Raw genomic sequence first — 27757 nt, forward strand, 5'->3', positions numbered from 1 at the left:
GGGCTCATGGTGTCCTTCCCCCACCCCCCCCAGGCTCCTGCACTACTTCCGGGGCCGCCACCACCTGGAGGAGATCATGTACAATGAGAACACGCGGCGCTCCCAGCTGCTCATGCTCTTTGACAAGTTCCGCAGCGTGCTGGTGGTGACCACCCATGAGGACCCAGTCATCGCGGTGTTCCAGGCACTGCTCCCTTGAGACCAGACCGAAGACGAGGAGGCGGAGAGAGGGTGCTGCCCGCGGCGGGGCCGCTGGGCTCTCCCCAGCCCTGGGCTTCCCACCCCTACCCCGGGCGGAGCCCTCTTGTGCCTGGAGCCGGACCACAGTCCAGCGGCAGCCTTGGGCCTGCTGCACTCCAGGTTCTCGGTCTCGTCTGGTCCTGGAGGCAGCCTCAGTATCTGAGCTGAGGTGAGGTTTCCAGCTGGAGGGCGTGTGCAGGACTCCTGCCTCAGAGGGAGGCCTGCTGCGTTCGTTCCACACGCAAATTCGGGCCGTGCGTTTCTGTCAGACCCTCCCCCCAACCCCGTCCTCGTCCCCTGCCCCCCTCCACTGCTGCCTTCCCTTGGTCACCCTGGGGGATACACGGAAACACGTCTGCCCCCACCCCTCCGCCCTTCCGGGGGCCAGGAACACCTGAGTGGCCCTGCCCTCACCACAGCCCTTGCGTTAACCGCCAGCAGGCTCATGACCAAGCTGTCACTCCCTCTCTGACACCTGATGATACCCAAGGGACTGGGCTCATCCCCATCCGCTGGTACGCGCTCCCCTCCCTCGTGCAGGCCTGAGGAGTGATGCGTTCAGCCTCCTGCCCACACACGGCCCCCAGCGTCCCGTCCTGGAGGAAGGAGGACCGTAAGCGCGTGCCGGCTACCGAGAGGAGCTCTGGCAGAGATACGAGCAGTACCCTCTTCCAGACGTAAAGCATTTATTCGGTCTTTGAACGATTAAAAAGCCTTGTCCGAGCAGGCCTGTGAGTTCCGTTCGGCCGCTCGGTCTACCACACTGACCCAGGGGCTGCCCTGGACGTAGAAGCGCAGGGGCTTCTGGGCCCACTCTCCTGCTTGGCCAATGCCCACTCGGGCTGCTGCCACCACAGCCGGCTCCCTGGAGCCTGGGGGGCTGCGCTCCAGCCACACAGCCTCGTCCTTGGCCAGGTCCCGCTGGTCGAAGCTCTTGTCGATGGCCATGGCCTGGCACAGCTTGGAGGGGCCGCTGCACAGCTCACGGTCTCTGAGGGCTCGGCCCGCGGCGCCCTTGCGGAGGGTGCTGCGAAGCTGCCGCATGGTCTCCAGGCCCCCCAGGGGCTCCAGCGCTCGCAGCAGGACGCATGCCCCATCCCCTGTGGGACAGACAGACAGCCTAGAAAGCCAGGTCTCCCCGGGCCGGTTGCCCTCCTTACCCCGGGGTGCGTGCAGCGCTATGGGTGTGACGCGGCTGCCTTCCTGGGCGCCCCTGCACTCGGTGTCCAGATTCGGCTACCTCCACCTTCTGCACACACGACCTGTGTCACCAGGTGGGGGCTTCCCCCAGGCAGCCTGAATGCCTGAGCACCAGTTAGGGAGAACCTATCCCAAAAAAAGCCTGGAGGGTGCTGGTAGTCAGCCTCCTCTCTGGCTTCCTCTGGCTGGGCGATTGGCAGCAATTGTGAGGCTGGCAAAGGAGAGCGCAGAGAGCCAGGTGTCTGTGAGCATGGCCAGCCCACCAGGAAGCAGGAAGCCTCAGACCTGGCGGATTCTGACCAGGTCCCAGGGCTCCCCATTCACCTCACCTACTGGGAATCTGTGGGGCAAGCTGAAAGGTTGGCTCAGAGCAGCCACCAGTGTGCTCGTGATGTTGGGGGAGCCCCACCCAGCGACACAGGAGACCATGTGGGAAGAGATGCCAACCTAGCCCCTCACCTCCTTCCAGCCCTGGCTCTTCGTGTAGCAGTCCAAGCTACTTAAAGATTTACTATTTTTTTTTAATTTTTAAGTAATCTCTACATCCAACGTGGGACTCAAAACTCACAACCCTGAGAGCAAGAGGCAAATGCTCCAGCCGGCGAGGTGCTCAGGCGAAGCTACTTTAGAGACCGGAGACCACAAATGGATACCCTGGGCCCAGGGGCTCACTCGGGAAGATGCATCTCCCCAAAGTCCTTCAGTCCTTCATGGCTGGGGACAGCGATGACCCTGGTCAGAGGAGCCCTGACCCTCCAGCAAGGCTGTTCTACCGACTTGGCCCACCCCCACCACCAGGGGGTCTGAAGAGGCTCAGGTGGCCAGGCCGGTTTCCACTCTTGGACCTTGGCCACAAGGTTCTCCCCATCGGCACCTGGGAGCCCTGAGTGGTTACAGCAGCCATGCTCTCCCTTGGAGCCAGCACCTGGCAAGTGTTGGGGGTTTTGTGACCAGATGGCCCTTAACCAACCAATTTTTTAAAGTATCTCTCGGGAGCAAGCAAAACCTCAAGTTCCTGAGCCTCTGTTTTTCCTGGGCCCTTCTTAGCCCACCAGGGTGCCCCGTGGGTGCCTCACAAGTCCCTCAGTGTCTCAGTGAGCCCCTGCACACGGGGTGGAGGAGGAGCCTACCCTCTGTCCCCACGCCCCTTTCCTGCAATGCATCTGAGTCCCACGTCCTGATGAAAGCATGACCTCTTCCCACCAAGTCTCCCCATCCTCACCCGCTAGTCCTCTGTCTATACCACCTGCCTTCCTGGTCATTGCTGTGGCACCTCCACACTGATGGCAGGCAGGCAACGACCATGTCCTTGGCCTCCCCTCTCCCTCCCTCTAGCTGGATGACCCTTGGCCCTGTCTGCACCCATGTGGTTTCCTGCCCCCCTGACCTGGATGTTTCCGGGGCATCTTGGTCATGTGTCCAGAAAGTAATGTGCTACCTCCCGTGTCTGCCCTGTCCGCTGCACCCACCCTCCCCCTGCCCCCCGACCCTAGAAATTCCAGGCTTCTCCCCTTCTTTTTTGACCATAGCCCCAGGCATCACCAGACTCCTTCTCTCTCCTTGTCCGAATTCAGTCCCACTTCACAAGAGGGCGCTGGTTCTATTGCCAAAGAAAAGCCAGACAACCAAGATAAGTTTTCCAGGGTGGTAAGAGGACCGACCCTCTGGGGTGGTCCCCACCATCCTCTGATCTCCAGTTACTCAGCTTCGCTCAACACCTGCTTTGTGCCGGGCATGGGACCAATCTTGGGGCCCATGTGGCTCTGACACTGGACAGGCCCAGCTGTCGGCTCTGCACAGTCACAACTTCCAGGCCACTGGAATCGTGTAACACACAGCATACCAGACCCCACGCCTGTCTGTGGTCTCCTCAAGCATTTGCTTTCTTGGGATGGTCAGGGAGGAAGCTCAACACACATACAGATGTTGAGACTGGCTAGTCAGAGTGGGCCAGGCAGACCCTGCTCCTGGTCAGTGGTGCCTCTGGCAGGACGACGCTGTGGGTTCTTCCTTCAGAGCACAGGCCTTCCAGAAAGCAGCCACCTGCTCAGGAAAACCGAAGCCGCCCCAGAGCAGGTCCCACAGGGTGAATGGGTTCTCCTGGGTGCTCTAGACCAGCATCTCTGGGCACTACTGATGTTTGGGGCCCAGTGATTCTGTGTGACGGGGGCCAACGCGTGCCTGTGAGCTATCCAGCATCATGCCTGGCCTCACCCACTAGACGCCAGTAGCACGTTGAGAACAACAGGTTCAGACCCTGTAACTGACCTCTGGCAAGGCTCTGGCCTGAGCCCAGCTCCACCCAAATTGATCTCACCCTTGTTTGCCCACAACCGGCCCCCCACAGGTCTACTCTGGGCCACAGGGGACGCCACCTTTGAGCTCTGTGACCATGGGCGGCCTTGTGGAACCTGTCTGCTCTGTGTTCAGGTCAACCCATGACCTCTATCCCGTGGGGGCCTCTGGCACCTATAACCGCCCTGTCAGTGTAGCCAGGATTCCTAAAACTGCAACCTAGTTTAGCACTGACACCTCCTTGCTCAGATACCTGCCCCAGCCTGGTGTTCCCATGGGTCTCCCAGCTGCCAGCTAAGGGGACTCCGCTCACCTCGGCTGGAGACGTTCATGCAGAAGTACATGCCATAGATGATGTACACGTACAGGGTTCCTGGCTTCATGAACATGCCACGGTTGCGGGGGGTCTGCCGGCCACCCCTCGAATGAGCAGCTGCATCCTCGGGCCCCAAGTATGCCTCCGTCTCCACAATGCGGCCGCGGAGCTCTGTGCCATCATCAAGTCGCCGAACCAAGACCTGTGGGCAGTCAGTCTGCTTAGAGCAGCGAGAAGCAGAGACTCAACTGTGATAGCTCACAGCCTGGGCCTCATCTCCCCGGTTCAGGATGCACCAGGGCACCCAGGTCCAGCCGGGTCCCCTGCTGTCCCCTCTGTCCTGCTCAACCCCGCGGACCACAGGCCCTGCTCACTAAGTGTCCTGGCCACAGCTAGCAGCTATCTCAAGCTCCGGCCCGGGCTGGGTTGGAAAGTCGGCACCACTGAAACCACACACTTCAGAGTCTTCTTGGTAAGGCCTCCATCTCTTTGCCTCCTCCTCCCCAAGTCCCCCTTGGACTGAAATGCTTAGCCTAGTGCAGAGCAGCGTGGGGGGCACAGGGCCCCCATGCTCTTCCCACACAGCTGGACCCCCAGAGCCTGTGTAGCCCCCTCCACCTGGACTAACCCACAAAGGACCATCCTACTTAGCTCCCACCCACCTAGCTCTGGTAGGCATTTCTGAGCAGCAAGACAGGTGCCCGTGGCACCCCTGGCCCGGACCACAGCCCTGGGTGTAGTCAGCTCCACAAGCAGGGGGTCAGTGTGGGCGTTATGCCAGGAAGATGCGCTGGCTGTGGTTGGCTCAGACAGTACCCTGGGCCGGGGGTGGCACCCAGAGGGGACAGGGGCGCCGGCTGAGGACAGGGCAGGGGGCAGTTTCCAGGGGCTATCCAGGGGCGGTGCTTTCAGGTCAACAGAGCACCTAGGAGAGGAGCTCAGGCCGCAGTGGAACCAGGGAGGGCCTGTGAAATGCTGACTGTGCCAGGGAACGGAGTTCTCAGCCTGAAGGCTTTCCACCTGTTCCTCGGCCACATTATATTACCTGGCCCAGAAATGCCCGAGCCAGAGGGACTGCAGGCTGGTCGAAAAACTCAGATCCCAGTTGGGCAGGGTGGCTTTTGGGGCTTGAAAAATAGATGCTGCGCTGGGGTCCCAGGGCTGCAGGCGGCCCCAAGCAGGGCTCCATGGTGGAAGGCATCTGGGCTCCGTCTGTTAGGCTCTGATGCCGTCGTGCCTCCAACAGTCGCTGCTTTTTCTGCCCCATTCTTCGGGAAAGCTGTGATGAAAACAGACAAGATAAATATTCTGAATAGGTTCCGTGGTGAAGTCAGGCTGGTGGAGTTCAAGGACCGTATTTGACTGCCTGCTTCACCTGCAAAATGGAGGCAGGCAGCCCTTTTGGGTTGTTGCAAGGTGCAAGCAGAATGCTATCCTCAGCCCCATGCTGGGCCCCAGGAAGCCTTCGGAAATGAGGACAGGCGGTCGGTGGCAGGGTCAGGGTAGCCATTCTAATCCACACACCCTCCACATGCTGCGGATGCACAGCCTGGTGGCAAAGGGCTGCAGGGCCTGGGGAGGGGAGAGTGGGCATCTGAGCCTAGGACAGGAGGGCTGGTACCCTTATTCCCACTCATCATGTGGACCCCAAACTTTTTTGTATTAATTTTTATTTATTTTTGAGAAAAGGAGAGAGGGCGAACGGAGGCAGAACAGAGAGAGAGGAAGACACAGAATCCGAAGCAGGCTCCAGGCTCCAAGCTGTTAAGCACAGAGCCTGACACGGGCTCAATCGCGAGGACCGTGAGATCATCACCTGAGCTGAAGTCGGACGCCTCACCGACTGAGCCACCCAGGCGCCCCCCCCCCCGCCCCCACCAAACGAACTTTTGACCTTATTTCTTGAACCCAGCCCTTTGCACTGACCCTAACCAGGAGTTTAAAAGCACCGCCATGACCTTGATGGGGCCTGGCCAAGGAATGGGTTTTGTGTTGCTGTGTCATCCACACTCCCCTCCCACCCTGTTGACACGCTGGCAGGGCTCCCACTGTACCATCCCCTCCTCAGAATGGCTCAGAAGGCCACACACAGGTGGATGCGCACCTGCTGACTGTCTTCTCTGCTCCACCCCAAGGGCTCGGGCATGGCCCCTGGTGAGTCCCCAACTATCCCCTCTCATGACCCGGGATATCGTAATGATAAGGAGCAAGCGGGGCAAAGGTGAGGTCTCTCAAGGGACGAGACCCAGCCTCCCACCTGCTGCCACACAGCCTGAGACACCCGACCACACATGCTCAGCTGTTCTGAGACCAGCTGCTCTCCAGCAAGCGGGATAAGGTGAAGGGAGCAGGTGAGCACGGGGGCCTGGGAAACACCCCGCTCAAGGGCTGGTCTTCAGTGGTACCCACATCTCCTTGGCATGTGACAGACCCATTATTTTTAACAGAAGTGCTGACGCTCCACGGCCAAAGGAGACCGCCAGTCTACTGAGAGTGGACACTGACGTGACCGTCTTTGCAGCCCAGCCCATCTGCCAACACCCGCCATGGGCTCAGGCGCTGGGACGCTGCCACTTGGGAGTTTGGCCCCCTGCCTGCCTCATGGCACTTGGGTCATTCTGGGTCAGCACTGGTCCACCCTGGGTGGAGAGGGACTCATAAAGCTGCAAGGGACAGAGGCTGAGAGAGAGGCCTCGGTTTCCCCATCAGAGACCTAGAACCTGAACCTGCCTCACAGGCCTTTGTGGTGATGGACTGGCCCAGGGCTAAGTAGTGGGGTGCCCCTGCTGTTGCACCCAAGAGTGAGCACTGCCTCCAACTTTGTACGTGGGCACTCACATGCTTCCCTGGCACCGGTTAGAAATGACGGTTCCCTGAACAAGGGGCCCCAGAAAATCACCTGAAGTGGCTGTGCTTCTGTTTCCTCATCTGTAGAGAAGTAACCAATATCTGCCACACAAAGTTACGAGGATAAAACGAGAGAAGTCAGGTATGCACTCGGCTGGCATACAGCGGAGCACTCAAAGAATGTTAGGAAGAAACGCCCTCGGGCGCCTGGGTGGCTCAGGTCAGGATCTCACGGTTCCAGGAGATCGAGACACCCCCCCCCCGCCCCCGCCCCTCAGGCTCAGAGCGGACACCCTGGAGCCTGCTTGCATGCCTCCCTCTGCTTCTCTCCGCCCCTCCCCGGCTCGCTCTCACTCTCTCTCTCAAAATAAATAAATCTACTTTAAAAGATTAAAAAGAAACACCCTCCACCTGGGATGTCTCCAGGCAAAACCTGGGGACAAGGGTCTCTTGTCAGAGTAGGTCCGCCCGGCGGAGGGCAGGAAACGGCCTGGCCTGGATGTGGGTGCCCACCAGCCCTCCATCACAACCCGGGCAAACACGAGGTTAGTAAGTATAGAGAGACCATTTATCCGGCTGTGACGGGCACTGAAGCGAGGAGCGTGAGAAAGTGGCCCCCTGGGCCAAGCCAGGGTCATTTCTGTAGCAGGCCGGCCCCTGGGGAGGGAATGTCTGAGCTGGGTCTGAGTGCACGACATTTAACCAAGAAACCGGCGTCGGGGTCTCTCCTCCCAGACTTCACTGGCGACCTCGGCCGGGCCTCAGCTTTTCTACTGGCAGATGGAGCAGCCAAGCCAGGGCCAACACACCGGTGGGCGCCTGTCTGGGAAGTGAGGCCCGCGTTACTGGTTTCCCCCGGGTTCTCGCTCAGCGGTCCGCCGGCTGAACGACTCCGGGGGGCGGGGGGGGGGGGTGGGGAATGATCGCCCCGGAGACCGTCGCTCGGCCGAAGCGCGGGGCAGCCGCGCGCGGAGCGAGAAGCGCGCTCACGTGGGCGCACACTCACCTGGCCCGCCCCGCGCGCGGGCATCCCGCGGCTGGGGCCGGGGTTCCGGGCGTGGGGACCCCCAGCGCGTGGAGCCCACCCGCCCCGCCGAGGCGACCCCGGAAGTGCCGCCGGCGCCTGCGCGCGGGAGGACGGAAGCCCGGCGCAGTGGCGGCGAGCGCGGCGCGGATCCGCCCGCGGAGGAGGAGCCAGGGGGCCTCCGCCCATCCTGGACATAGGCCCGGGGCGGCCGGGACTCTCGTGGCGTTGAGACCCGGGAGAAGGCGTCTGGGGTTGGGGCGAGCACCCCCGCAGCCTGGTGCCTCCCCCAGTGACCGGCCTCCCGCCCCCGTGTGCACCGTGGTCCGTGCACGGCCGCCAGCCAGTAGTCAGACTCCCAAGAGGACTGGTCCGCCCTGTGTCTTCCTGGCCCTCGAGGGGCCCCGGTTGGGGGGTGGGGTGATGCGGCGTGCGCCTTAGGGAGGTGGTGACTGAGTCCCGGTCCTCGGAATGCGCTTCCTGGACGGGGGAGGGGTGTTACTGGCTCCAGACCTCCGGGGGGGCATTTGTGGGGAGAGGACATGGGGAGTGGGCCAGGAAGACTGTCCGGGAAGCGGACGCCAGGCGTATCCGGAAGCCCCTGCCGGGGTCATCATCGCTAGCGGGTCTGAGAATACGGTCTGCAGTGTAGCCTCCAACCCTTCTGCCGCCCAAAGATGCCCAGAGGAGCCTGCCCACGCCCTGGAACGGGCTTGCTGGATCACGGCCAGTCTCCTCTAGAGGCTGAGGCCGGGACTAGGACTTCGGGGACCCGGGAACACCCGGCTGGCGCTTGCAGCCTGCAGCCGGGAAGGGCGGCGGCCGGGGGCCGTATGGGGAACGTGCGGACCTCCACCTCTGATGTTGCTCACCCTGCCTGTAACCTTTCAAGTCGGATTGGAGTCCAGAAGAGGAGGGGAGGGGAATGTGGGGAGGGCAGTGCCTGATCCAGAGGAAGGAAGGGCCATGAGTGGGAAGTGTTCAAGCACAGGGGCTGTTGGCTGGGGACAACCATGGCCGGGAGGGGCACACTGCCGGCTCCTGTGGCTCAGTGGACCAGGAGGGCACGGGCTTCAACACCCAGCAGAATACCGCCCCCCCCCCCCCACACACACACTCTGTAGCTCTAGGGTCTCTTCCTCTGCAGGTCCCCTTTGCTGTGGCTGGCACAGTCCCACCCTCCTGTACCACCCACTCTGGAAAAACCCTTGAGGAGCACCGTCTACGCTTTGATTTCTGTGACCCTGGCCCTGGAAGGGGGTACCTGTGGGGCCTCAGCGACTGGGCATAGGATGATGTCAGGTGGGAAGTGCCCGGATGGGCCATGTGAATGTGAATAGGCCTCAGATGAGCACAGGGTCAGTCCAGCTGGGAGGACTCTGGTCTCCAGCTAGGCCCCTCCTCCGAACAGCCCAGGAGCTGAACTTCAGCCTGGGCCCTGGGCCAGCAGTACTGCTGGCCCCCTCCCCTCAGGGCTCCCATCAGGACTTCCTGGGGAGGGAAGGGCTGCAGCCTTCCAGCTGCCTGCTGGAAGCCACCCAGCTGTTTGTGGCACTCTGTGCCGCTTCCTTCCGGGGGTGGGCAATGTGTCATAAATCCTTGCTTGTAAGGCAGGCTTAGATGTGACTCCCACCCGGTTCTTTCCTCCTTACCCCCTGCAGCCATTCTGCCCAAACAGTAACTCCCCCTTCCTGCCCGCCTTTGTGTCCAGTCCCCCTTCTCTCCTCCCTTTCCAACCTCCCTCTCTCCAGGAGGGAAAGTGAGGCCTCAGTTGGGCCCCCTCCTCCTGGTGAGGGCCGGGGCAGGGTGGATGCCATTTGTATTAATTTTTATTCTCATTTTACAAATGGCTCATGGTCCTTCTAGAAATCAGGGAGGAGCCTGCTTGTTCCCGGAGGGGTGTTTTATCCCCACCTTGAGGATGAGGAGAGAGAGGCTCTAGCGCAGCCCTGGCCCCCAGGAGGAGGAGGCAGGGCCGGTGCCAGCAATGTACTTCTCCAGATGTTTCAGCCTGAGTGCAGGGGCTTGCGAAACCTCTCCAGGGTGGGCCCTCCACCGGCCCGCCCCCATTTCCTGGTTAGTGGTCTGAGGCCCCACCGCAGGCTGCAAGTGGTGGGCTGAGCATTCCCCCTGTGGCCTGCTGGGCAGGCTGGCTGGGGGGTCAGAGAAGGTGGTCCCGGTGGGAGGAGGGTCCTAGGGCCTTCTCTGTCCTCAGTGTGCCTTGCTGCTGGGCCGGTAGACGTGCTGGAGGCTGTCAGTGCGAGACGGAGTTGAGGACACCCTCCGTGCTTTGAAAGGAGTCGGTGCTGGGGCTGGGCCAGCCCACGGAGGGGCCATGACTAAAGCCCTGAAGGGACAGCACAGAGGCCACAGTTCCAGCAGCAGCACTCTTGCAGAGCACCCAGCACACTAGCTCAGTGTCCTTTTCTCTGATGGAGGGATGCTGACACTGTTGAAGGGAGAGTTGGGTCAGGGCCCAGTGGACTCCACGGCAGATAGCAGAGGGCCAGCCCTCTGGCAGCTTCTTAGCGGTTCTGGCATCCCAAGTGGCCTCCAAGGCGCTCTGAATCTGACGGGTTCTGGGCAGGGAAGAGGGATCAGAGCCCCCTTGGGAAGAGAAGGCAGCCCAAGGAGATGTATGGGGGCTGCATCCTCCCTTTCTGGGGCTGTGCCGCCAATGCTGCTGAGCCTTGGCCCGAGGCACTTTACGGGACCCCTTGCCATGCCCTGAGACACAGGGACAGGCAGCTGCCTTGGAAATAGCTCGTGACTTCAGGCCCCCGGCTGGCCTGGCCCACTTCCTTCTCCTCCCCAAATAGCCAGGGGCTGGTGCCAGGCCCATCCAGGCTCCCCAAAGCCCAGGAACGGGCCTGCTGAGTTGAGGATTCCAGGGTAGCTGATGGGGACTCCTGCTGTTGGTCAGGATCTTGCCCCCTCAGGTCCTAGAGTGAGGTCCACAGCCATGGGGGTGGCCCAGATATCCATCCCCACCTGGTCACCTGTCCACAGTTGCAGTTGGTTTCCATTTCTCTAGGGCTCGGACGAAGAGGAGAGAGAAGGACTGGCGGCTGGCTTTCCCCGTAGGGGCTCCTTCCCCAGAGCACAGGGCAGTGGGACAGACATGAAGCAGAACATACAGATGTGAACACATGTGTCCATGTGGACTAGGTCCAGGCCCCTGCTCGCGCCCCCCTTTGATTCCAAGGTCCTTGTTCAGGATGCCGAGCTGGGTTGAGAACATGGGGGGTCCCGGATTTGCCTGCCAGGGTATACTGAGACATGCCTTGGGATCCACACCTGTGAGGGGCAAGGGTTTGCAACGGAGACTGCTGGGGCTCCCACTGAAGCCCAGTGCTGAGAGGGCCCTTCGGAGATGGCTTAAATGAACACAGGGGGAGGCCTTTTACCTGTCACTGAACACATAGACCGCCCTCTCTGGGGAAAGAGTACGACTTTTGGCAAGGCGGCTCTTGTCCACTGAAGGTGACTCCTTGGAGGGGGATTTCCGCTGTGGGCCAGCCATGGCCAGTACTCCTGGCAGCTGGGAATGAGTGTCTGGGTCATGGAGCGGGTCGTGGAGTGGCACCCCGAAGCATCCACCGCAGGAGGGGGACCTGCCAACACCGGATGCCCAGCCGTGGCATGCTTTGGACGCGAGCCCGGGCCCCGGCCTCCAGAACTGACACCACTGCTGGCCCTGCCAGCCCAGTCTGGGCATCCAGGTGGGCGGGGCCCGCTTACCCCTGGCAGGGGTCGAGAATGCCTGGTATGGAGAGACTGTCCTGTTTGGCTGAGAGCCTGGCATGAGAGGAGTGGCACGTGTAGGCTGCAGGAGCCATGGGCAGCGGCACCAGGCAGCCTCCCTCCTGCCTTGTGTCCCCAGTGCACCTGTAGTCACCCCCCCCCCACCAACCCTCGCCCCATGGAGGAGTCCTCCTGGAGCCCTTCCAAAGCTTTCATTGTCTCCCTCTACCTAGGAATTGTGTTGACATGCCTGTGTTCGTAGAGGTCCCAGTATGTGTCGGCACCACTTTGTTCCCTGGTACAGGTGAGGCCAGGACCAAGGGGTTCCGTCCCTTGCCCAGTTTCCAGAGCCCGTACATTGGTTGCCGCCTCAAGCTGTCAACTCGTGGTCAGGAACCAAGTCTGCGGTCAGGCCCAGCGTGGTTGGCCACTGGTGGCAGCAGCTCTGTTTGGGGCAGGCCAGGGCCACCTGGTCCCAGACCAGCAAAGGGCCTGAGGACATATTTGTAGGACACTGCGAGGCTTGATGTGCTGGGCCAGATGTGCCCCAAGGTGTTCTGGCATCTGGTGAAAGGGTCCTTAGGAGACCTGTGGTCCCAGTTCTGCCTTCTCTGAGGCAGTAAGAGAGACCACCCCAAGGAAGCCTGGGCTCGTCCGCCACTCACAGGACCTGGTCAGCCCTACCTATGCCCTGCTGTTGGAACCCCCCTCCCCCATTTCCAGGTCTTTCTCGACCCCACATACTCCTGGGATGTCGAGAGAGAGGGACTCTGGGAAATTCCCATCAGCCTCAAGCAGATGGGTCATTTTGTATCCAACTCAGACAATGCAGGGATGAGCCTATGAGGGGCGGTGGGCAGGCTCTGAAAGAGGGAAGAGCAAGGAGTGGATGCCACAGTGTCGCCTCTGCTCTGAATGTTTCTGGGGTCGTAGGCCCAGCCTGGCCTGGGAGTGCCTGCTGGAGAGCACAGGGGTCCGGGGGGGGGGGGTAACTGCTCTAATCCTTTGCTGTGAGGGTGTGCATCAGTGTGTAAACACACAGATGGGAGTGTACAATTGTGGTTGTGTGCACGTGCATAATATGTGCAAGTTGATATGGTGTGTACGGTTTTTGTGTGTGTGTGTGTGTGAGTCTGTAAACAGGTGTGTGTGAATATGTGAGTCAGGGAGAGTGGTTAGAGCGCGTGGGTGTGTACGTGCTTGAATGCACGAGCGGGAACGTGGGTAAGTGTGAGCGCTCCCGTGGGTCTGGGTGAACCCAGAGGGATTTAGTGTGGGCCTTTGGAGGAGGTTGGTGGTTCGCTTTACAGGAGACCCAAGGACACTGTCCCACACCGCCCCTTCCCCCCTTTCTCAAGCACAAGTCAAGGAGGAGTAAGGTCAGGATTCAGTCTAGAGTCTGGGAGAGGCTGAGGAACACAGGACTGCCCTTGACGCTGAGGCTCTGTCCGGTTGGGCCCCTAGGCCCTCCCTCCCCGGCCGAGGCGTCCAAACCCATCCCCCCCTCCGGCCCCCACCCCCCAGCCACAGGTGTGTCCGAGCGGCGGGACACGGAGAGAGCGGAGCCCAGGGGCCTTCCCGGAGGAGGTGACTCGAGCCGGGCGGGCCGCGCGCATTCCTGAGCCCTTAGTCAGCGCGGCCGCCCCCTCCGGCCGGGCCCGCCCCCGGCGCGCACGCCCCTCGCTCCATGGCATTCCCGGGCGGGCGGGCCGGACAGGCGCGCGGGCGGGGACTCGGCGCGGGCGCCCTCCCGGCCGGCGGTGGCAGCCCCTCCCCGGAGCCCTCAGGACCCCCCGAGGACCCTCGGTGCCAGCGGCGGCTGCGGTGAGTGAGCGCGCCGGGAGCGGGGCGCAGGGCTCCGCGGGCCGGGCGGGTTCCGGGGCTCGCGTCCGCCGCCGCCGGGGCCCGTCCTCAGCCAGCCGTGGCCGGAGCCGCCGGGAGCGACCGGAGTCGGGCTGGCTGAGGGCTCCAGGTCTGGGTCCCGGGTCCGGCGAGTACCCGCCCCGGTCGGCCGGACTTCCCTTCCCGGAGTTTCCCGACTCACCCGCGGAGGCGGCCCAGCCCGGGATTCCTAACCCGGCGCGGCGCAAAAATAGCCCATGGCCGGATTAGCACGTCCCAGCGGCCTGATCGGGCCGGACAGCGCGGCTCCAGCCCCCGCCCAACAGCTGAGGGTCCTGGGGAGGGCTCGGAGTCTGGGGGTGTCCCCAGGCTCCTCCAAGCTGTAACCCTCCCCCCCTGACGTTTTCCTTCCCGGCCGCCACCGGTGGGTGGTGCTCCAAGTCGAAACTCCAGCTCCGAGGGTGGGACTCCTGGGGAATCATCCCTGTCGCAGCCGTCGCCACTGTGGATGGGAATAATATCACCAATAATAGCAGTAGCTGGGGAGGTGGGGGCGGGGACTGACCCTACTTCCCGCTTCCCAACCTTTGTCTCCCTAATCTGTAAATACTGGAGCTGCCGGGGCCCTGGGATCTACTCCCAAAGACACCCCCTATCTTGTGCTTAGTGACCAAGAGCAGCAGGGGGTGGGGTGGGGGAGTGGGGGCGTGCCTAGAGGCTGGCTTTCTGTGGCAGGGAAGATGGCAGGACCCCAGGGGCTCAGGGGACTGGGGGAGGGCCTGGCTGTCTGTCCTGCTGGGGGCAAGTCTGTGGGGCTGGGTGGGGAATGGGCAGGGGATCCCACAGTCATGCCTGCCCAAGGCTCAGCTGGTTCCTGAGCAGAGTTCCTTCCGTGCAGCTTGGGTCCTGTGTCTCTGTGTCTGTTTGGGTGGGCGGGGTCCTGGGTCTGAAGGCCCTAACCTTGTGCTGGGAGCCCCCCTCCCCAACCCTGGGACTTCCCAGCTGAGAAGATTCAAGGATGAAACCAGCTTTTCAGGTTTGGCCCAGCTAGAAGCTGGATTCTCCCCCATCCCACCCCCCCCCGCCCCCCCCCCCCCCCCCGACCGGGAGCCAGTCCCAGGCCCCTAGAGAGTCCCCAGAGATTAGGAGGAAGGTGAGGAACCCGCCACCTGGCTGGGGTCCCAGAGGTCCCTAAGGCTACACACACACACACTCCCCCACCGCCCGCCCCCCCCCCCCCCCCCCCCCCCCCCCCCCGTCACCAGGGGTCATTCTGGGCAAGCTGGGTCCTTTATCCTGAGAACGGGACAGAGGCTAGTAGGTGGGCACAACAGTTGATTGGCCCTAAATTGAAGGCACCAGGCCCCAGGCCCCTTTCCAACCCTTCCAAGCAGCCAACCAGCCTCCCGCTGTGCAGACGGCCCAAGTGAGGGCAGGAGAGCTGGAGCATTGCTGTGACCAACGTTCCTCATCCAGCATTAGTGGCCAAGTTGCTGCCCTTGGGAAGTCATATCCTTTGTTCAGAGGGGATCAGCCAGTTCTCCCCTGCCTTTTGGGGCCCTCCCTCTGGGTCTTCTCGGCTCCCAGCTACTGCTCAGGGCACACCCCTCTGCTCCTCTCTCTGGGTGAGGTGCTCCCCTTGCCAGCCCCAGCTCTCCCACCTCGGTGTCTGTGACAGGATCCACTTTCTGCCCAAGGATCATATTCCTTGGCTCCTGCCTATTTTCTGGGTTGGATGTGTTTGAAGGTGAACCCCTTCTCCCTGAACGGAGATGCTCTGGGTCAGGATAGCGTGAAGTTGGGGGATGGGTTTGACAGCCCTCCACAGCCTGAGGGACCCACGTGGTCTGTCCCTACCCCTGGGGGACTTTGGCCAGGGCCAGCTAGGCAGGCACACAGGTCTCTTGCACCCCAGCTCCTGGGCAGACGTTGCCCAAGGCTTTGAACTCCCTTGGAGGCTCTGTGACCTCAGGTGGTGACCGGCCTCTCTGAGCCTCAGTTTTCTTATCTGTAAGATGATACAGAGGACCCTTTGCTACGGGTTGTGATAGGTCAGCAGGTGTGCCAGGCTTCTGATGACAGGCCATTTCTGCTCTTCGAACAGACTTTGGGACTTGGTTTCCCCTCCTGGGGCCTCTCTAGTACTATCCAGCAGTTGGCCGGTCCTGGGAGGAGGTCACTAAGCCCGAGGGTGTCAAGGCACCAGGGAGTGCCTGCGTCTCAGGGGGGAGCTTCTGGGGGCTCTGGTCGGTGGCCAGGCGACTCATCTGCCCTAGAGCCAGGCAGGGTGGTAGGATGTGGGCCTTTCCCCTCTGCAGGTTGAGGGATGCTTTCACCTAAGTCTCAGCCAGAATCTGCTCTCGCTCAGTCTGTTCCCTTGCGCCCTTGCTGACTGACTGTGGCATGGACCTTCAACCTCTCTGAGCCTTGGGGCTCCCCAGCCCGGGGTGCATCCACCCTGTCAGCCCTTGTCAGAGCCAGTGGGGTCAGGGGCTTTGGCTTTGGTTGTCATATATGCCTGCTGAAACTTTGGGCAGCACTCCTCCCCAGGGCTGGTTAGGTCCCAGAGTGTGATTATTCCTGGGGACTCCTGTGCCTCTGGGGGCCTCCTGTACCAGGGAGCCTTCTGTTGCTCTGTTATGGGCCCTCCACATACATGTCTGGGGTGACATCTGCCCGGTGATGGGTGACAAGGGGAAGGAGGGATTGATGTATCCTCCTGGGGATGGGCAGAGAGCACCGTGCAGGCTATTAGCTGGGTCTCAGGCCTGCCCTGTTCCTCTCTGACCTTATTTCCTGCACAGAAAAGTGGTGAGATTTGGGAGGGTGGAGGAGGGGGGCGGGCCTGGCCATTACCATTCTTAGCATTATGCCATTTATACAGGAGACAAAGAGGCACAGAGAGGCCAGGTGAATTCTGCTTTGCCACACAGTAGCCTGTGTGAAGGATTGGATTCTGGCATGGATGCCAGACAGCTGGTGACCCCTGTTCCCAAGGGATTTCTGGGGATGAGCATCAGATTAGGAGTCAAACAGAAGACCGAGGGTCAGAGAGCAGGGCACTAGTGTGGAGGTTGGAGGATCTGGCCCCTCCTGGGATCATGCTCAGGTGAGCTGGGGACACGTCTGGGCAGGTGTCCTGGGGTGGGGCCCATTGCTCCAGCTGACCTTGGCAGTGGGCGGTCCCCTGGGCAGGGTGGGGCCAGGGCTTGGCGGGTCTTGTCCTGGGGCTGGGCCATTCGGGCTATCCACTAGGCCTCCAGCCGCCCCTGTTGGCATCGTCCTGCCATGTGGCTGAGCGGGCCTGAGTGGATTGGTGGCTGCTGCTCACACCTGAGGATGCAGCCTCACAATGGCTCTGGCCACTGCCCAGGCCGGGGCAGGCCAGAACTGCTCCCCAGTCTCCCCCTGCCTCTTGGTTACACCTTACCAAATCGGGCATCTCTGAAGGGTCCTATCCCCAGGTGCCACCCCCCCTCCCCCACATGCCCCGCACGGCTGTTCTGGTGGTGCATGCTCTGTGGCCCTCCTCCTCCCCCCTCCCCCCTTCCTTTGGCTGTCCTCAGGGGGCTCCACCGAGCCAGCAGGCAGCTCCTCCTCCCAGACTCAATTGCAGGGTCTTTTTCAGCCTGGTGTTTGCGTTAGCTGCTGCTTCTCAAGCACCAACTGTGTGCCAGGCACTGCTACAGCCCCTGATTTTCAGATGAAAAAGTTGGGGCTTGCAGAGGGTTGCAGGTGGTGAAGGTGAGAAGGGTCTGTCCAGTGTCTCAGGCCGGGCTCTCCCCCACGGGCCTCCCTCCATTGGCTTCCTGGCCCCTCTTGTACCTGTGCACCGTGCCAGCCTGAAGGGTCCCCACTCATCCCCAGAGCAGGAACCTGCTTCAGTCGGACCTGGCCTGGCTCCCTACCCAGCCCTCTGCCATGAGGCTGCAGCTACTCCCACCCCTCTCCCTGCACTTAAAGCAGCCCCAGTGGTAACTTTAAAAAAAAAAAAAAAAAGAAGACTTTCCCTCCCTGTCTCTCTAAAATAGATAAATAAACTTAAAAAAAAAAGAAAAAAGAAACAGCCCTAGTGGTCCTGTGACGCTGTGGGGCCTTTGTGCCTCAGCCCCATCTCGGGCCCTCATCACGGGCCCTGCCCTTGTCCTGCGCTGCCTGGAGGTGTAGCACCTGAGGTGCACCCCTGTTTCGTGTCCCCTTGCTGGGCTCGGCCCCCACCCTTAGCATTTGGGAAGCCATTGCCAGCACCTTCTCCTGCACTTCTGGATGCCCATTTGGGGGTCTCCGGGTGGGGCTGGGCCCCGGGTGGGCAGTCTTGATTGCCCATCCAGAGTGACTCAGATGATACGTGGCCCCAGGCAACCAGGCCCTCCCTGGGCTGCGGTCTCTTCCTGCGCTGAGGGGGTCAGCAGAGCAGAGATGCTGTCGGGATTCCCCCCGAGGGGCTGTCTGGGAACAAGAGCCCACTGTGTGCCTGGGGGAGGCCTGGACACAGAGCCACTGTGTCCTCTGCGCAGGCACTGTGCCCCTCCCCAGCCCAGACTCTTTGTCTTCTGGGCCTGCCTCTCCTCCACACCCCTGGGGCCCGCTATGGAGCACTCCCCGCCTTGTGAATCCCACCCACTTGAGGCCCAGATGGGGAACTGTGCCCAGAGGGGTGGGGCAGGCCAGGAACCCACAGCACTGGGGGCAGGGTGGGGATCCTGGAACCCTGTGGGTTACAGAGCACCCTCCAGGTTCTGCCCCAAACACAGGAGGGGTTTGTGTGGAGGGGAGGGACCCTGGGAGATCTGCGCGAACCGGCAGGGCCCTGGTACCTCCCTCAGGAGCTTAACGGCTGTTGTGTTCCTGGGGCTGACTGTCCGGCCAGGCTGGCAGCGGCTGGGGAATGCCAGATTTCCTGTGTACCTTACCACCCTTTTCCCACCTCTCTGCTTGTGCTCTCCCTGCCCTGCCCCGGCCTGTGGTCAGCTCCTCCTCCCAGACTCAACTGAAGGGTCTTTTTCAGGAGCCCCTCCTCCCTCCAGATCATGAGGATGGGCCCTTGTCAGTCCATGCTCAGAAATGGCCAGTGTTGACTGGGCAGTGGCTCTGGAGCAGGCCTGTCTTGCCACTGCAGCCCCGGTGGTAACAGGACAGCATACACGTGGGTGAACTCCTGAGCCGTGCCAGGGGAATCCAGGTCTGGGAGCACCTCTCAGGGGTGGGGCCAGCCTGACTAAGGCTGTGGGTCCTTGAACATGTGGGGATTGGGGCAGAATGCATGTGCAAGGCTGGGGCATGACTAGAGTGCTGAGATGGGAGGCCACCGGGTGTGAGGAGAGGCCATGGGGGCAGTGGGAGCTGGGAGGGTCATGGATGTGTGTGGTGGTGTAAGCCAATCAGCTGGCTGGCAGAGGTTCCTTGCGCTCCTAAGTGGAGAGCCGGCTCATATCACCTGGAGGTGCTGGCAAAGTATAGGGAGGCTCCTGGAGAGGCCTGTGGATTCCCAGCGGTTGGTCCAGGGCCACAAGGATCTGTGAGCAGTACCTGGGGCTACCCCTGTTTTGCAGAGGGGCAGGAGGGGCAGTGCTCAGCATCCCATGCCCTTCCTGGTCTGTGTAGGGGTGAGAACAACATCCTTCGACTTTCCCGGGTCGGTATACAGCTGGGAGTTGCTCTGAACAGAGTTCCTACCTTCCGTGTTCTGTGTGAGTCCAGTGGGAGCTGTGGGCAGCATCCTGGGGCTGTCTGTAGTTACGCTCCCTGAATATGTGACCTTGGGCAAGTCAAGCCCCTGTTCCCCAGGGCTCAGTCTTCCTATTTGTAAAGTGCAGGCGGGGCTTTCTCTATATCTCCTTCGGGGGATTGCAAGGGAGGCTATTTCTAGAGGCGTTCGTGGGTGGATTCCCAAGCCCAAATTTCAGAGTCTGTTTGGGTCTGAAGCTCTTTGATGTAGCGGAGGGAGTTTGGAGTCTCCGCCCTCTCAGTATTGCTTGGCCACTCGCCTGCTATCCATGCCCCACAGTGTGCTTGGGGAACCCTTCCACACTTGGATGTCCTGCTTCCAGACACCTTGTGGTCCTTTGGGGAGGGACAACCAGATCTGTCCTGAAATTGACCTATTTCGTAAGGGGGGAATAGAGTGCCCAAGAGGCCAATGGTCACATGGTCGTTGCCTCACTGTCACCTGGCCACGCAGCGGAGACCCTGATCAAGCCGTGGCCTCTGCTCTGGGTCCTCCCTACTCTGCTTGGGCCCTCGTGCTGTGGCAGGGTCTCCTGTGCTGAGGGAAGTCCTCGGCACTGCAGTGCATCTGTTTTTTGGGCGCATAGCGGCCCCTGGTGGTCATGGCAGCATCCGCATGCCAGTGGTTTTCAGTAGGTCCCCTGCTGGTGGGGGCATCCGTGGCCCGCTGCGAGCCATGTGGCCGTTCCTCTTTGAGATGGAGGGGTCACGCACCCCTGTTGTGGATGCAGTGGGCCCTTTGTCTTTGTAGCAGATGGTAGGACGGTGAGGTATGGGTCAGGCAGACGTGAGACGTGCCCTGCGTGCAGTCTGGAGTGAGCCCCCAGCCTGGCTGTTCCCTGTGTGAGGAGCAACCTTGCCCGCCAACCACTGGCCTCGTTCACCTCATCATAACCTTCGTGTCTTTGGTAGATGTCACCTTACAGGGAGGCATCAGTGCCCCGGCAACTGGAATGTGCTGTTTTCCCTATCGTACTTCCCATGTTTTAACACATCGTATCTATAGGTTTATTGTTTGTCTGGACTCTAAGCTCCAGGAAGTCAGGGGTTTTGTCCGTGTTTGTTTCCTTGTGTCCCCACCAATGTGTCCCTGAGCACCTAGGAGTGACTCATAGTAGATGCTCAAATATCTGTTACGAATTTATATCTTTGGACACGAATGAACGTATATTGGCTGAGGACCTAGTTCATGCCTGCAACGTCTCTAGGGATGAATGAAGCAGGCGCTCAGCAGATTAGTGCTGAGCCTGGAGTAGGACTTCAGCATCAGGGGCCAGGACCATCCCTGGGCCCAGCGATACTTCAGAGTTCTGTCAGCACCGTTACTGAGCCACACGTGACACCCCCCCAGGCCTGCCTTGCCCCACCTGGAACCATGAGCGAGGCCCGCAGGGACAGCACGAGCAGCCTGCAGCGCAAGAAGCCACCCTGGCTGAAGCTGGACATACCAGCTGTAGCACCCCCAGTGACCGAGGAGCCCGGCTTCTTACAGGTAGGCCCTGGCCAGGCGAGGCTGTGGGTATACTCCATCCAGCCTCCTCACCGTGACCCCATTGTCCAGCCCCTGAGACGCCAGGCTTTCTTGCGGAGTGTGAGTATGCCGGCTGAGACAGCCCATATCCCCTCGCCCCACCATGAGGTCCGGCGGCCAGTTTTGCAGCGCCAGACGTCCATCACCCAGACCATCCGCAGGTACTGTATTGCCTTGGCTGCTCCGCTGGTGGGGGGCTGGGGGGACAGAGGCAATCATACAGGGTCCCCTCTGCATACTAGGGCTGGGAACGGAGCAAGGGTCCTTCCTGTCTTGGCTTTCTCCTCGATCTTGTTCCCCACATCACCCTGTCCTCCTCCCGCTCTGGGGACCAACTGCTCTCACCTACTGCCTTCTCTGCTCCCCTCCAGCACTCGCTCTCTCCTTCTCTGTCTCCCCCATCCCAATGCTCTGGCCCCTGAACAGCCGACAGGTGCGCTTTGGGCGTGTCCACACTCTGCCCCTCTTGGGTCCCCCTGGTGCCCGCAGGGCCCTCCCACAGCGCCGGTCTCTCTCTCGGTCCCTGCTCAGGTACCTGGGGCAGGGCATGAGTATGTTGACATGAGCTGGCGTGTGCATGGCTTGTGGCCTCTCGGGAGTTGCCAGTGCAGTTGGTGTTCCCTGGGGTTCCTAACAGCAGGTGCCGGTGGTGTTTTTCCTTGCATGGTCTAAGAGCTATGGGCAGCTTTCCGGGGCTTGCAGTGCCCGCTGCCTGAGTTCTGTGGTGTCCAAGGTCAGGCTGCTGCCTGGGGCCGAGCTCTGTGGCTAAGGGCTGAGCTCTGAGTGCCATCTGTGGACTCGACGTCTCCCCCATGGACCCCCCCCCCCCCCCCCATGATGGGTTGAGGATCTGTGTGAAATACTCACTTGGGCAAGGCCTGCCATCTGCGGTTCTAGTAGGAATTCGGAGTTGGCTAATTGTTTAGGGGGTGGCCAGGGCCGGAACCCACTCATCCCCCTGATTAGACCAAGCCCACCTGGACCCTGGACCCTAGAGTGATTGGAGGCTTGGGTTGGGGCATGCTGCACAAGAGGAGAGCCTCTGAGGCCCCTGCTGGGGTGGGCGGGAGATCTGGCGTTACCCTGCTGAGACCCTCCTGTGGCAGGGGCACAGCTGACTGGTTCGGAGTGAGCAAGGACGGCGACAGCACCCAGAAATGGCAGCGCAAAAGCATCCGCCACTGCAGCCAGCGCTATGGAAAGCTGAAGCCGCAGGTCATCCGGGAGCTAGACCTGCCTAGCCAGGACAGCGCGTCTCTGACCAGCACTGAGACGCCCCCGCCACTGTACGTGGGGCCATGCCAGCTGGGCATGCAGAAGGTATGCCCACCTTCTGCCTCGTGCCAGCTTCTCACTCTGCTCCCTGGACTGGGACTGGGGACACAGCCAGCCTGAGCAGAGGAGGTTCCTCAGAGCTCATGGTGTGGGAGGGTGGTCCGATGGTTCCATCGAGGCACCCAAGATACTCTGGGGATGGGGGCCAGGGGCGAGGGACAAGGTCCTGGGCTTGCACCATGGGCCAGTCTCTAGGTGGGAGAGTATCGCGGGATGAACAGCAGTGTGAAGGCACTACAGGCGAGGATGGGGGCCTCTTTGGGCACCCACACAGCTGTCCAGGGACCCATCGGGGAGTGGGAAGACCAGCAGCTGTGTTCTCTACAGTGGAGTATAGGGTGGAAAAGGATCCCCCCCCCCCCCCCCCCCCCCAGCGATGACCCAGTCCCTGACTCTTACAACCCCTTCCCTCTGCCAGATCATAGATCCCCTGGCCCGGGGCCGGGCCTTCCGAGTGGCAGATGACACGGCTGACGGCCTGAGTGCCCCACACACACCTGTCACGCCTGGTGCTGCTTCCCTCTGCTCCTTCTCCAGCTCCCGCTCGGGCTTCAACCGGCTCCCGCGGCGACGCAAGCGTGAATCGGTGGCCAAGATGAGCTTCCGGGCAGCTGCGGCCCTGGTGAAGGTGGGTGCAGGGGCTGGGGTGAGGTGGGAACTAAGCTGGCCACCACACCGCACGCTCACCTCCTCGCCGGTAGGGCCGCTCTGTTAGGGATGGCACATTGCGCCGGGTGCAGCGCCGAAGCTTCACTCCCGCCAGCTTCCTGGAGGAGGACACAGCTGACTTCCCCGACGAGTTGGACACATCCTTCTTTGCCCGGGTAAGAGCACAGGGGCATCACCCGAGACCCCTCCGCCTACGTATCCCACCCTGACCGTGCGTATTTGCTCAGGAAGGAGTCCTCCACGAGGAGCTGTCCACGTACCCAGACGAGGTGTTTGAGTCCCCTTCGGAGGCAGCACTCAAAGACTGGGAGAAAGCCACAGAACAGGCAGACCTCACGGGTGGGGCCCTGGACCGCAGTGAGCTGGAGCGCAGCCACCTGATGCTGTGAGTGCCACCGGCCAGTGGGGAGGGGGGAGGGCAGGATCCACGGCTGCCCGGAGCATCTGGGCCCTAGGGCACTGATGCCATGGAGGGCCGGGGGAAGGAGTCATCTTGTGGATTGTGAGCCCAGCCTGGTCACTATGGCTGTGGGACCCAGGGCTGGGCACCATTCAAGTCTTGGCTGCCCACCTGTGGGACAGGAACGGAATCCCAGGATCCACAGGCTGGACAGAATCTAGCAGGGAGACGGAGGGTGTTGTAATGCGTACTTGTAGATCGTCCAGGGAACCTCACATAGGTCAGGTTCCACCTCTGCCATCCCCAGGGGGGCGCAGGATTGCTCTTTTTCTGGTGAGGAGGAGGTTGATGGTGGATGACTGCACAGTGCTTTCAGTGTTAGATGGGAGCCAGAGAGGAGAGGCCGTCCTGGTCCTGCTGGGAGGGACTGAGGCGGGCTGGGAGTCTAGGGCGGGAGGTGACTGTGCCCCTTCCCCCAGGCCCCTGGAACGAGGCTGGAGGAAGCAGAAGGAGGGTGGCGCAGCGGCCCCACAGCCCAAGGTGCGGCTGCGGCAGGAGGTAGTGAGCACGGCGGGTCAGCGGCGGGGCCAGCGCATCGCGATGCCCGTGCGCAAGTTCTTTGCCAGGGAGAAGCGGCCGTATGGGCTGGGCATGGTGGGCCGGCTGACCAACCGCACGTACCGCAAGCGTATCGACAGTTACGTCAAGCGCCAGATTGAGGACATGGACGACCACAGGTAGGCACGGGGTGGGAGTGTGGGTGGGACGCAGCTTCCAGCAGGCAAGGCTCCAGGTTGGGGGTGGGTTCTCTGGGCTGGAGACGCGGTCTCTGCTGACGCTCTGCCCTGCAGGCCCTTCTTCACCTACTGGCTCACCTTCGTGCACTCCCTCGTCACCATTCTGGCCGTGTGCATCTACGGCATCGCGCCTGTGGGCTTCTCGCAGCATGAGACTGTGGACTCGGTGAGCCCTGGCACCCTGCCCGGCCCGGATCTGTGGAGTCTGGGCTCTGGACTCCGTCTTTCCTCACTCTGTGAGGAGAGGGCTGGAGCGGGTTCTGTCTGATCTCTCTCCCCAACCTCGCAGGTACTGCGGAACCGCGGGGTCTATGAGAACGTCAAGTACGTGCAGCAGGAGAACTTCTGGATCGGGCCCAGCTCGGTGAGGGCAGGGCCTTGTGGGTGCCGGAGGGTGGGAACCCTGGGCTCGCAGGGGGCCGGATTCTGCAGCTGCACGTCCCAATCCTCCGCAGGAGGCTCTCATTCACCTGGGTGCCAAGTTCTCGCCCTGCATGCGCCAGGACCCGCAGGTACACAGTTTCATCCGCGCTGCGCGTGAGCGGGAGAAGCACTCGGCCTGCTGCGTGCGCAATGACCGGTCGGGCTGCGTGCAGACCTCGGAGGAGGAGTGCTCGGTTTGTGCCCCCACCGCCGTGTGCTTGCGGTTACCTTGGGAGTTCAGATAGAGCCGGCTGAGTCATCACCACCCTAGTTCCGTGCATATTTTGGCGTCCCTCCGTGCGAGGGCCCTCCGCTCACATTTATTCCTTGTATCCCCTGCTCCCCCCATTTCCTGCTCCTCCTGTCACAGAGGACAGTTGTAGCAAGTCTTTGATTTGGGTGTGCCCTTTTTGCACGTCGGTCCTGTTTTTGTGCACGTGTCCTAAGTTTACACAAGTGGCGTTGCCTTATTCTTTCCACTAAACGACTCAAGAAAAAACCAAAAAAAGATTCATGCAAGTTTCTATTACCTCATCTCACGTGGAGGTGCTGACGTTTATACCAGTTCTGATTTTGGACACGGGTTGTTTCTGTTGTTAAGCTAACAGGAATTATGCTGCTGAGCTCCTTTTAATAGTCTCCCGACACGCCTGCACATTTGTGGAGTGTAATTTCATTGAAATTGCATCGTGGGTCAGTGTGAGGGACTCAGTGACTTTACTTTTGATTCCTGCCTCCTGGAGACTGCACTGGCCAAGGGGTGGGCTCTGACCAGGGCCTGACCCTGTGTCCTCCCACAGTCCACGCTGGCAGTGTGGGTGAAGTGGCCCTTCCACCCCAGTGCCCCAGATCTTGCGGGCCGCAAGAGGCAGTTTGGCTCTGTCTGCCACCAGGACCCCAGGTCAGTCCTGCCAGCCCCTCCCTTACTTCCTTTGTCAATGGCTCCATGGGGTGCGTGTGGGGGGAGAGGGTATAGCTGCCCCATGTGTCGTTGAGTCGGACGGGAAGGCATGGATACCAAGGGTACAAGGCAGGGTCTGACCACATCCTGGGTTCCTGCAGGGTGTGTGATGAGCCTTCCTCCGAGGACCCCCACGAGTGGCCAGATGACATCACCAAGTGGCCGGTGAGCCAGAGTGGAGGGGTTGTTTGTGAGTCGCCCTGTTTGGTGAAGGAGGAACCCACGTTCCACCCGTTAGTGATGCCAGAGATCCCCATCATGGGACCACCCTGGGTGTTCAGGCGCTGCGCCTCTGGCCTTTGCTCAGCCTGTCTACCTACCGAACACCTGCCTCTCTGAGCGGGTAGCCAGGACAGGAGAACCAGGTGGAAGCCTAGGAGGTCAAGTGACATTACTCCAACCTGACAGATGGCTCATCTGTGTCTCGGGGTGTGGTAGCCAGCTTGAAGTCCAGGGAGCCTGGCTTCCTACCTTAGGAGCCTGTCCATCCTTGCCCCATTCTCCAAGCAGGGTTGTGGGTCCCAGGGTTGGGGGAGGCCTTGACCCAACTCACCCCCCTTTGTGACCCAGATCTGCACCAAAAACAGCGCCGGGAACCACACCAACCACCCTCACATGGACTGTGTCATCACGGGCCGGCCCTGCTGCATCGGCACAAAGGGCAGGTGGGTGTGCCTGTGCTTGTGGGTGCCGCCAGTCCTGGGTGCAGATCGCCCCGGGGCTGTGCCCTCGTCCCTCGCCAAGTTCCAAAATAACCCGAGATTCCGAGGGGCCTGGGGTGAGAAGGGGTCTGCCTGGACTTGTCCAGAGCCAACAGCGGTGGGCGAGGAGGGCTGAAAGCTGGGCCCGGCTGGCACCGTCGGGTGCCTCTGCCCTTGGGCCACTCTACGAGTCCTTGCCGGTCCTGGCCTGACCTTCCAGGTGTGAGATTACCTCCCGGGAGTACTGTGACTTCATGAGGGGCTACTTCCACGAGGAGGCCACGCTGTGCTCCCAGGTAGGCCTCCAGGGTGAGTGTCCCTCCCCTCTCCCCCCAGCCACTGTGGGTGCTGACGGGCCACTCTGCACAGGTACACTGCATGGATGACGTGTGCGGGCTCCTGCCCTTTCTCAACCCTGAGGTGCCCGACCAGTTCTACCGCCTGTGGCTGTCCCTCTTCTTGCACGCTGGGCAAGTGACACCATGTGGGCTGAGCAGGGGTGGCTGGTCCCGGGTACCCCAGGACGGCCGGAGAGGCTGAAGGGGGCGGCCTCCTTGCTGAGTACCCCTTCACGCCCACCCCACAGGATCCTGCACTGCCTGGTGTCAGTCTGCTTCCAGATGACCGTCCTGCGGGACCTGGAGAAGTTGGCAGGCTGGCACCGAATAGCCATCATCTACCTGCTGAGCGGCGTCACCGGTAACCTGGCCAGTGCCATTTTCCTGCCATACCGCGCAGAGGTAAGCCTGTCACCCAGAGCGGGGACGCCCCCACGTGCACCTGCTGCCTGTCGTAAACCGAGTCCGCGTCCAGCGCGGAGTCTGGGGCCCTGGAGAGTCCAGACTGGGAGCATCTCCTCCTGGCTCCTTAACGTCAGTGTGCTGCAGGCCCCGGGAGGCGGGACGGGGAGACGCGGCTCTGGGCTGGGGCGGGTCTGCTCAGCCCCACCAGCTCACCGCCGCCCACGCTGCCGCCAGGTGGGCCCGGCCGGCTCGCAGTTTGGCATCCTGGCCTGCCTGTTCGTGGAGCTCTTCCAGAGCTGGCAGGTCCTGGCAAGGCCCTGGCGTGCCTTCTTCAAGCTGTCGGCTGTGGTCCTCTTCCTGTTCACCTTTGGGCTGCTGCCCTGGATCGACAACTTCGCTCACATCTCGGGCTTCATCAGCGGCCTCTTCCTCTCCTTTGCCTTCCTGCCCTACATCAGCTTCGGCAAGTTTGACCTATACCGCAAGCGCTGCCAGATCGTCGTCTTTCAGGTGGTCTTCCTGGGCCTCCTGGCCGGCCTGGTGGTCCTCTTCTACTTCTACCCCGTCCGCTGTGAGTGGTGTGAGTTCCTCACCTGCATCCCCTTCACCGACAAGTTCTGTGAGAAGTACGAGCTGGATGCTCAGCTCCACTGAGCCGGCTGGGGCGCTGGGGCCACGCGCTCCAGCAGGCCAGGGCCAGGCGCATGGTCTCCCCCGAGCCCCACAGGCCACAGGACTCGACTCTCAAGCCCCGTGTGCTGCCCTGCCTGCTTCCTCCACACTGACCTCTTGTGCCTTGTTCACCAGCGGTGAACCTCTCGTGCTCCGGGGCATTTATTACACCAGTTCCCGTGATTACCTTCTAACTAGTCTCCTGACGACCACCTCACGTGGCCAATAAATGGACTGGGAGCGTTTTAGCTGCCACTAACTTACCGGAGCTGCCTCGTCTTTCTGGCTTC

At 61.4% G+C, this 27757-nt stretch overlaps 3 protein-coding genes across 17 annotated transcripts in view; 2 read left to right on the plus strand and 1 right to left on the minus strand.

Annotated features, from left to right (window-relative positions):
- NPRL3 (NPR3 like, GATOR1 complex subunit) overlaps positions 1-963 on the plus strand; it is a 43059-nt gene extending 42096 nt beyond the window's left edge. For 5 of the 6 annotated variants that reach the window (XM_045461163.1, XM_045461164.1, XM_045461165.1 and 2 more), the window contains one exon: positions 34-963. In XM_045461163.1, coding sequence (XP_045317119.1) covers positions 34-199 — 166 coding nt within the window. In that variant the 3' untranslated portion in view covers positions 200-963. The remainder of the gene's footprint in view (positions 1-33) is intronic. The other variant, XR_006708242.1, reaches the window with a different exon arrangement.
- MPG (N-methylpurine DNA glycosylase) lies at positions 910-13900 on the minus strand. 3 transcript variants are annotated; one of them, XM_045461175.1, is made up of 5 exons: positions 7905-8481; positions 5427-5623; positions 5097-5330; positions 4049-4253; positions 910-1340 (listed from the first exon to the last, which is right to left on the minus strand). In XM_045461175.1, exons 1-5 carry the CDS (start codon positions 8464-8466, stop codon positions 946-948), a joined length of 1593 nt encoding a protein of 530 aa, XP_045317131.1. In that variant the 5' UTR covers positions 8467-8481; the 3' UTR covers positions 910-945. The 3 variants fall into 3 exon arrangements, with proteins under 3 accessions (XP_045317131.1, XP_045317134.1, XP_045317133.1); XM_045461178.1 differs by lacking the exons at positions 5427-5623; positions 7905-8481 and adding an exon at positions 13711-13900; XM_045461177.1 differs by lacking the exon at positions 5427-5623 and having other exon boundaries at positions 7905-8321.
- Positions 13326-27730, plus strand: RHBDF1 (rhomboid 5 homolog 1). Of its 8 annotated transcripts, none has more exons than XM_045461155.1 (19): positions 13348-13490; positions 20587-20727; positions 20797-20927; positions 21193-21297; positions 21873-22086; positions 22520-22729; positions 22803-22925; positions 22998-23155; positions 23650-23907; positions 24022-24133; positions 24257-24331; positions 24423-24584; positions 25191-25291; positions 25453-25516; positions 25922-26016; positions 26273-26348; positions 26422-26522; positions 26639-26792; positions 27030-27730. In XM_045461155.1, the coding sequence occupies exons 2-19, from the start codon at positions 20611-20613 to the stop codon at positions 27447-27449; spliced, it is 2676 nt and encodes an 891-aa protein (XP_045317111.1). In that variant the 5' UTR covers positions 13348-13490; positions 20587-20610; the 3' UTR covers positions 27450-27730. The 8 variants fall into 8 exon arrangements, with proteins under 8 accessions (XP_045317113.1, XP_045317114.1, XP_045317115.1 ...); XM_045461160.1 differs by having other exon boundaries at positions 27254-27730; XM_045461158.1 differs by lacking the exon at positions 21193-21297 and having other exon boundaries at positions 13345-13490.
- Positions 27731-27757: the final 27 nt, after the last annotated feature.

The sequence above is a fragment of the Leopardus geoffroyi genome, chromosome E3 (genome assembly GCF_018350155.1).
Source record: "Leopardus geoffroyi isolate Oge1 chromosome E3, O.geoffroyi_Oge1_pat1.0, whole genome shotgun sequence".
Taxonomy (NCBI): domain Eukaryota; kingdom Metazoa; phylum Chordata; class Mammalia; order Carnivora; family Felidae; genus Leopardus; species Leopardus geoffroyi.